Here is a 9,616-nt window from a genome sequence, read left to right as displayed (position 1 = left end):
GCCAATTAAATATTGGTTGAAGCTAAGGACAACATTTTTTTTTCTAACTCTGGGAATTATTATTAAAATTCCTTTATTTCCAGATTTGACATGACTAGAAAATATGAATTGAACCAAATATGTAATCTAACACTTTCCCCCCACCATTTAGTCACTGCAAAATCTTGAGCTTGTTCTATATTAAATCTGCACTTTCAGGGTGCCATCTCACCACTTACAAACAAAAAAAATCAAGGAGGTGCTGTCATCTTCCATAATGTATTTTGAAAGGCAACATCAGTTCAGTTTGTTATTATTTGCTGATTCTGTGAAACATTGCAACTAAGCAAAATGATTGTGTACAGCACATCTCCAAAGACAGACTGTTCCTCTTTATCATCATAAATATGAAGCTGAATTTTACAGCTTGTGTTTATACATACATGAATTACCCCTTCTGAAAATATTGCACCAGATCTCACAGACTGTCTCATTTACTAAAAACAAAATCACTGCTGATTAGTTTATTTTTACAACATAAAAAGTACCACCTACTAGGAATGAAAAAGGCACAAACCAAAAATAACAGGAACATCCACCTCACCCTGTCATATGGCAAATAAAGAAAAAAAAACAAAATGCCTATCATGAGTTGCAGTGTATTCTTCCAGTGAATTCTTTCTATGTTTTGAAAATATTCATCTGTGTTTATACATGCGCTAGTACTGACATTGTTCCACCTAGGATCATGATTAAGTTAACAGCATAAGTTTCTCTGCATCATCCATTTTCAAAAGTCCTCCAAGTCCACATTCAGGGCAAAGCGGTCCATATTTAATGTGTAATCAGTGTATATACATACAAAGATATCTAGGATTATATTGTTCAAATTTCCCTCGACTCCCAATACTTCTCAAAGCAATGAGTTCATGCACACTCAGTAAACTATGATATTGTGTAATATAAAAATCATAGTACTGTGAGGAGAGTAAAGGAATATCATAGTTTATGGTGTCAGCTGTTCCCCAGAAAGAATTTCAGTTCTTCAAAGTTGCCCAACATACAGACAGCGGTGAGGCTCCTCCTCCTCTCTGACATCACGGAATGTTTCTTTAAAATCTCGCAGTCCTTTCATCTTCAAATAGTCAATGTTCTGCTGTACCTCGAGTGCTCAGTCCAGTTTGCGTGCGCCCAGTTTGAGAGGACCCTTTGCTGCCTTGCGCTCTGCCCGTTTGGCCTCCAGCTCCTTCCGCCTTTCTTCTCGTTTCTTCTTTGCCAACTCTGCTTTACTTAAACCTGAGGGAGCAAGAGAAAGTGTGGTTATTTGGGCTTTACTTTCAATTTTCTCTAACTGACAACAAGAATGAACCTGAATTTTTAAAATGCACTTCAATGTGTAACCTGGCGAAACAAAATGACTGACCCTGATCTCCATCCAGTGACTCCCAGTTTTCTTCTGTTCCCCAGTCTCCTGCACTGTCTGCGTCCCAGCCATCAGACTTCTGTGGACCAAAACCACATCTTATTTCAGTGACCTACAGGGATAAAACTGGGTTGGAACTATAATCTGGAGTTCCATCACCTTTAGCAACTCACAATTAATGAAAATATGACCTATATCTCCTCCACCAGAGCCTTACCATAGTACTTCGTTGTGACACACTGGAGAACAGATCGGATGCTGCTGATTTTCCTTCTGCTCCATCCCAGTTATATTCGCTGGCCAATCGTACACCTTCTTGCGCAGAGCTTAAGCTGGCACTCTTTGGAGCCGCAGTTGAGGATTTTTTTTGAGGTGTTGGGCTGAAACTCTCAGCTAGACCCCCTTCATCATCCCAGTCGTTTCCCCAGCCCTCATCAGCAGGTGAACTTTGACCCTGACCATCTGCGTCTTTCTCGTTAGACCAGCTGTCATCAGCATCCCAGCCTGAGCTCCAATCAGAACTCTGCTTCTTCACTGCCTCAGTGGACTTCCGGCCCACCTGTGGAAAGATAACAAGTGTATAACAGAAAACAACACAATACATAATTTCTTTATTTGTGAAGTGAAATTTTAATAAACAGTATTTTTTAATGCACAAACACATTTATAAACAATATGTTTTTCAATGTCAGTAAATACTAGATATGCATGTGAAATCACCTACATTGCTTTTCTTCTGTGTTGAAGACATTGCCGACCAATCAGAATGCAAATCGTCTGGATCTGTCTGTGCTTTCTCTGGATCCTGTAGGCACACAGATAAGGAATTATTACAATTTCTCAGTATTCATGTGTATGCTTATTTTTCATAGTATAAAAGGTCAAATACTGAAAAAACAACTTTGCACAATTTGAATAACCATCAGTCACCTCAAGGCTTCCCCAATCTTCATCATCCCACCGATCTCCAACTGGCTCCACCGTTTCCTCATTCGATGTCTCTGATAGGATCCTACTTGCATTGGAAGTTTGTGCTCTCATTTCTGGGCCTAAAAGGAGTTGATGAGATGATAACTCAGCAATTCTCATAAAATTTCTTCTTTAAAAAAAGTGATTACTGAATATTGCAAATCACACTTCATTATCTCAGCATAAGGAGTTTTTTTTTTTTTTTTGTAAATGTAAATTTGTTAAAACATTTTGTGGCAACTGGTTATATAACTCACTTTCTTCTTATTCAATATTTACTTCCTTGATAATCTTCATTCCACTTTCTTTATCACACTAGCTGTGTCTCATTTTGAAGGCTGCGTCCTCCGGAGGTCACGCTTTTCTGAATTGAGACATCCTTGATGACCTATGCAGCCAAAAAATGCGACCTTCAGAGGCCACAGTCTTCGAAATGAGACAAAGCTTTTTTTTTACTTGTTGCACACCTTTGTTTTCATTATTTGTGGTTACTGGTCCAGCAGTAGGTAGAGATGGGGTGCTGTTTTCAGCAGGCGGTGCTTCCGAACCAGCCGGAGCATTTCGGATGAGTTTGGAGGTGAGAGATGAGACACCTGTTACCGCCCATCCTGCCCATGTAGCAGCTGAGGCTCCTGTCTGCGCTGACGCAGACACATCCTTCTCTGCAATTGAACCATTTAATTAACATTAAAATTACATCATTTGAGATAACTGAAAATTTGCATTTTAGTGAACAATCCCTTTAGATAAGCGACAACACATCCTATACCTATTTCAGTTAGTTTAGAAGGGTCTTCAGAAACCGTCTCCAGCTTAGTGAGGAAACTTTTTATGGCTTTGAATGCCTACAGGACAAAAAACACTTTACAAATTGTAATTTTCAAAAATGATGGATTATTCACCTAATCCACAGAACATATAAATAGATACTGTGTCATTGTGTACCTCAACTCTTGCCGTGCATTTTTCTTTACCTGATCTCTGACATTTTTGTCTGGATCCACAGTCAGTGTGCACAGTGTGGGCAGGATACGATTGGAGCTTTCAGCCACACTATAGTACTGATGGGTGGCAGCGAATCCTAGCACGCCTGCTGCACGTGAGGCAGGAAACGGATCTTTAGTTGCCCGTGAGAATGCAGAGATTAATACACGCTGGCGCATCTGAAAAAAAAAAAAAAAAAAAAAACACAAAGGAAAAACAACGCAAGATGGTCATTTAGAGAAAAAAATATGCCTGAACAAATAGAAGATTATGGGTTGTAAGTTGAAGTTACCCCAGCATTGAGGTAGGGGGCAATTTTGCCCAGACAAACAGTGGTGTTGCAGCGGATGGGGCCCTGATCGTCCCGGGCTTGCAGTCGTGCAAAGTGACGCATCAACTCTTGATTTAAATTGGTCTCGTTCAGTTTAGGGGCCAACAGAAGCATGGACTACAAGAAGGAGAGAAATTAAAAAGTAAAGTCATTAAAAAACATATTAAAGACTAATAAGCATGGCACTAGTAATACCAAGGACATGGGTTCAATTCCCAGGGAAAGCATGAAGTTGATTGAAAAGTAAGTTGCTTTGGATAGATCCATTTAAATGCATAAATGTAAATGTATGCCCCTATCAATTACCCTGACTGAGTGTCAAAACACTGGAGAGAAGACAGAGCATACAAATACCTTTACAGTCTGCTCTCGAATGGCAGGGTTTGTGTCTGTGAAACCATGAACCACGTGTGGAAAAATCTGCGAGTTAACTGCTGCTTCATTCAAATACTGAATAAACTGCTCCATCTGATAAAAGAGAGACAAAAAAAGACCAAAAAAAAGAAAGAATTAATTTAGAATTGTGAAAGTGTGTATGAAAGAGTCAGAGAGTTGGGATTAGACTTTGAGATGACTAAACTGTAATGCAGAAACTCTTACAAAATCTACAAAAAGCACTGAAGTCATGTATACCTGCTGTAGCAATCGTATCCTCATGGCACGGTCAGTAGAAGAGAACATCTTCACTATGACTGGGATGATTTTCTGCTGGTACTCCTCAGCTGACAAATACTTTCCTACCTACCACAAACAAAATATCGTTATAACGGTATTAAAAGGAACTTACTGCTTATCGCCCGTTTGGATGCCAACCTTCTTTTTACATAATGTGCAACATGGGTAAGAGTCAATGCAATACCAAAAATGTGTATCACCTTAAATAGTGGTGTAAGAACGACAGCACCAGCATTGCCAAACTCAAAGGCTGTAAGGAGCTGAGGCAGCACTTTATGTTTACAGAAATCTTCAGGGAAAGAATCGAGATTCTCACTCAGGTCCTGGAAAAACTGCTGCTTCTCTGCAGGTTCTTTAATCTACATGAACACACACACACAAACAAACAAGCATTTAGGTGACTTATCTGATCTAAATATACATTTACAATTTAAAATGTATTATAATATTAAAAGTATTAATGAAAATACATAAAACAATGCAAAGCAATACACAGAAAAACAGCAAAGTAGTCTGATCATTCAATACATCATTTGCAACCTTTACAATAAAACCTTTACACTTGTAACACGCAATAAAGACTAATATAATACATATATTATATAATAGATTAATATATATTTAATATATTATACACACAATAAAGACACGCTTTTACAAAGACAGACAATTTAGCAAGAATGCATTAAATTGATCAAAATTGTGAGTAAACATTTATAATGTTGCAAAAGATTTCGATTTCAAATAAATGATGTTCTTTTGAACTTTCTATTCCATCAACGAATCCTAAAAATTTATCAGTTTCCACAAAAAATATGAAGCAGTACAGGCAATTTCAACATTGATAATAATAATAATAATAATAATAATAATAATAATAAATGTTTCTTGAGCAGCAAATGAGCATATTAGAATGATTTCTGAAGGAAGTAATGATGCTGAAAATTCAGCTTTGCCATCACAGAAATAAATTACATTTTAATAAAATTTACTTTTTAACGGTGATAACATTTCACAATACTACTGTATTTTCAGCTTTGGTGATCACAAGAGACTTCTTTCAAAAACATATAAAATCTTACCAACCCAAAACTTTTGAACGACAGTGCAATGCAACACAATACAGGCTCACAGAGTAAGCTGAATACACAACAGATTTAAATACCTGTATCTCTTCCAGAAACAGACAGCTCTCCACAAAGCTGTTGTTCATAAAGCCTCCAGGAGATCTACAGTTCAGTAGGAACCGAGCAGGGTTGGGACGAATCTTTGGGTTTGCTCCCACTAACTCACAGTAATGCGGCACTAACAGCTTTGGAATCTGTGAGAGGTAGACAAGGTGGTTTAAAAGACTCTGAGGATACATAGCTTTTAATCTGTTTGTCATAATACAAACTACTGAACAAAGCTATATTGCAGTTAACACTGATCAAAATTGATCTGGTACCTTGCCCAGAGATCGTAACGAGGAGGCACGTGGTAAAGTTCCATTAAATACTTCCCAAATGAGACAACCGAGACGCCACACATCCCCTGTCCTGAGATCATAAAGAAATGCACAACAGTGAGCTATGGCTGATTACAAATGCATTTTTTCCTGAACATTTTAGGCCCAGTGGTCCAGTACCAGGCTAGGGTGGAACAGAAATCTTCATTATTCGACTATAAAGTACTGGACTGTTTCAGTGCCTAAAACACAACTGAATACAATTAATTTTACTCAATTGATATTGAGGTAGTGGTAGAATACATCAAGAAATACTGAGTGAATTTGACTTTTGTTTTTGACTAGAAGATCCGTTTCAAAAACTTGCAAATGAAAAATTAAACACTGAATTATTAAAACTCAATTGGTCGCCAAAATAAATTAACTGCAACAATTCAATCAAAATTAAACTCATTACAAAGGGGAAAATGTGTTCCCTTTTGAATCCCCATGTGCAACAATGTGAATATGATAAATGCGACAGCTCATAAAACAAATACCAGAATGTACATTTTATATACACATCAATTAAAAATGGTGCCTGTTCTCAAGTACAATGAAAAGGACTTGCATTCACCAATAAGATCTGACAACTACTGCCTCATAAATTTTGTTTCTAAAAGCTCGAATCATGACAAAAAAACTAAATTTTCAGGCTGGACCAACCAATGCATGTGCAGACATAAGCACGTGTCTCACATCGCGTGCTGCACTTTCTCCCATTCACAGTAATATGAGTGCACTGTCTTTATGTATCTAAAATCTTGTCAGAAAATTTTCTGCATTCAGAAAATGTAAAAAGCCTACAGGGAATAGTTGGGCTGAAAATGAATAAAGAGAACTAGAAAACAAGAGTTTTCGCCTTGTACAAGTTACCATTTTTCTCCGCCACTGCCAGGGCTCTCTGGGGGATCATATCTCTCCATGTCGGGGTTGATCACTTTAGGTGGCGGTAAGGTGATGGCGTCTCCCTGGTCAGAGCTCACATGATCCAACCCTCCAAGCTTCCATTCACCAGCACGGTCCACAAAGACGGCCCACATGCCCAAGTTATTATGGTTGAGGTGGCAGTCGTTCACCAAGAAGCTCAGCGCTTTCTGGTGGGAAAGGAGTGACAGCAAACTGTACAAATGAACTAATAAATGAAAGATTTTTAGTCAATGTGTTTCCTTCAAAACTAACCACAATTTGATGAAGGCCCCATGACACCTCTAGATCACTCGCACCAGTCTTCTCCGCCTGGACCTTCAGGTGTACAGCCAGAGGGGTCACTGGCTCTGTGACGATGTACAAGCTTTTCTCAGTCTGACGTCCAAAAGGAAAAAACAGTGTTAATAAAGAGTTGTAATAAAAATGCCTTTTCAATAATTACAATTAGGATAAATCTAAAACGTAAAAGGTTTGTGTAAAATCTCCCACTAACATTAAGTGTCTAAAATGATTCTAAATTTTTTATTATTTCTTATAATAGGAGTCTATTATTGATAAGGGACTACATTCACAAAAAGCTCACCTCAACCTGAATAATCAAGATGAAATGAGAGCACAAGAAAAGATGAGGCATTGTTTGAAGAGAACAACCTTCCTATGATTCACAATCACACTGATAAAATTAATTTCATCCATACAAGGTCCTTACCTCCAACCCATCTACGTAGGACAAGATGTTGGGATGTCTGAGAGTTTTTGTGCGTTTGAAAGCCGCTTTGGCAAGCTGTGTCTGCTCCTCTGTTCCCTGTGAAACCTCATACACAAAGACTGACACCAGCTCACCGGTGGTCTGGAATAAAGAGGGGATACAAGTTAGGTTAAGTTACAACTCATCTGTATACTGCAAAGAAGAACAGAGCAATTTAGGAAAATTTGCACAACCAGAATGTCCTGACTGACTAGTTTTTAAATAAACCAAGCCACTAATACAGCCTTTAATCAACAATATTGTATGCCATCCTGATGATTGAACTGTCATCATAATGTTTAACAGAATATAATCAAAAGTTATTTATGAATAAGTAATATTAGTAAATAAAAATCTAACACATGTATTGATATAAATGGTGATTAAAGTTATTAATATGGCATTTCAGGACACGTGTACAGTAAACACTAACACTGCAGCTTTTTTTTGCTATCATACATCATTATACGAGTGATGGCAGTGTAATTATCGATACAAAAAAAGTATCACATTAATAAATTAATGCACACCATTGAGCTTAGTACCACAATAACATTTCAGCTTTTTAATGTGACAGCAGTTTTCTGTTGACGTGGCCACAGCAATGTTACGTACTGTTGAAAGGATGACTCAATAAACCCATTTTTCTGTATTTAATAGTCTTATTATCTAACTAATCCATATGCACCAAATGATACTGAGCCATGAACATTAAAACATACAAGCTTACGAAGAAGTTAAATGTGTTTTTGAGTAGTTACTTCGCCTTTGCTGTTGTATTCGCTCATGCGCAATGCTGAGCGGGATGTAGCTAAACTTTAGACCGAGGATTCAGAGGCCTGCTGCGACACTATTTGCTTTATATTAATGTGTCAAGTCATTTTACCTTGCGCTTTCCCCGACTAAGGGTCCATATGCCTGACTTTTCTTGGCTTTCTGGTAAAATTTCATAGTTGAAGTCTTTGATAGGATCCCGTGCGAAAAAGGACCACATCCTTCCCCGTCAGTCCAGCACACGGTGTTGCTGTAGGACGGACAGCGAACCAATAGGGGGCGCAACTGTTCCGACAACCGAGAGGAGAATCCGCCAAAGAAATGTCACATGACCCTGAATCCTCCTGAGCCTTTTTGTGTTTGTGTGCTATGCTGAGCATAGACTGTAACCGCATGCTAGCATACTGGTAAGAGCAGTATACTAGTATGCGGTCCTGAATTCAGCACTAGTTTATTTTGTACGTGCATCCTTATTATCTTGTTCTAGTTATTATAAATACTAATGTTGGCATGAATTCCATTAAAATGAATAATGTTATTTGAGCCAAGAGTCTAATTCCAACTAAGTGTTTTCTCTAGCACTTATTTTTTGTTGTTTTCTATTAAATTAGAAAATTTGGTAACACTTTATTTTACCGTGTCATTGTATTACATAATATGTTACATGTAGTTACTATAGTAATAACTATAAATTATGCAGAATTACATGCAACTAACCCTCAACCAAAACCTAATCCCTACCCTATCCCTATATAGTAAGTACATGTAATATTACTCAGTACTTAAATGTGTAATTACACTGTAACAACGACACCTTAAAATAAAGTGTAACCGAAAATTTTTCTTTCGAATAATATTTATTTATGTCCTCCAAACTAAAATTCATACATCATATTTTTGCGATAGCTATCGGGTAAGACTGAACACAATAAAACCACACTGGAACATTCAGACAAGATACAACTATACAATCAAGTTTAAATGTATTCCCATGAAATCGAAATCTGTATTTTTAATATAATTGTGTACAATGTTTGACTTAATACTGTTACGCGTTACCTTTTACATTAAAACTTTTACAAACTAGAACAAATTTCGCTGGCAGATAATGGAGGATAAAGAAAATGTGGCATCATAAAAAATACAAAAGTCACACTATGTATTTGTTAGAATATTTATTTACCCAGACACAGATGATCAGTTTTGAGACTTCAGCAATGTGATATATATCAATGCAGTGGACCGTTTGTAATCAGGTCAAAATGATAAATTAATTGTGGTGAACTAGGTTACACTTTATTTTCAGGTGTACATGTT

General features: G+C 37.4%; 1 protein-coding gene across 1 annotated transcript; it reads right to left on the bottom strand.

Moving 5' to 3' along the window:
* Positions 1-488: 488 nt before the first annotated feature.
* scyl1 (SCY1-like, kinase-like 1) lies at positions 489-8,647 on the bottom strand. Its single transcript, XM_081382878.1, has 18 exons — positions 8,412-8,647; positions 7,487-7,627; positions 7,030-7,152; positions 6,724-6,944; positions 5,809-5,899; positions 5,527-5,682; positions 4,562-4,720; positions 4,320-4,427; positions 4,041-4,154; positions 3,648-3,803; positions 3,346-3,534; positions 3,141-3,216; positions 2,839-3,033; positions 2,333-2,451; positions 2,127-2,207; positions 1,620-1,961; positions 1,403-1,481; positions 489-1,275 (listed from the first exon to the last, which is right to left on the bottom strand). The coding sequence occupies exons 1-18, from the start codon at positions 8,517-8,519 to the stop codon at positions 1,151-1,153; spliced, it is 2,583 nt and encodes an 860-aa protein (XP_081239004.1). The 5' UTR covers positions 8,520-8,647; the 3' UTR covers positions 489-1,150.
* Between the last annotated feature and the right edge of the window lie 969 nt (positions 8,648-9,616).

This window comes from Scardinius erythrophthalmus, assembly GCF_964197995.2.
Source record: "Scardinius erythrophthalmus genome assembly, chromosome: 13".
Lineage (NCBI taxonomy): Eukaryota > Metazoa > Chordata > Actinopteri > Cypriniformes > Leuciscidae > Scardinius > Scardinius erythrophthalmus.
The sequence above is the reverse complement of the archived record's forward strand: the minus strand, read 5'-3'. Positions and strand labels throughout refer to the sequence as shown.

Bases quoted from the DNA above. Each gene is read 5' to 3' on its own strand.
- scyl1 (XM_081382878.1), bottom strand. From the start codon at position 8,519: ATGTGGTCCTTTTTCGCACGGGATCCTATCAAAGACTTCAACTATGAA. The intron at 4,428-4,561 runs GTGATACACATT...TGTTTGTGGTAG, and splicing joins TTCTTACACCACTATTTAAG to GTAGGAAAGTATTTGTCAGC. The intron at 2,208-2,332 runs GTGACTGATGGT...GTGTGCCTACAG, and splicing joins AAGATTGGGGAAGCCTTGAG to GATCCAGAGAAAGCACAGAC.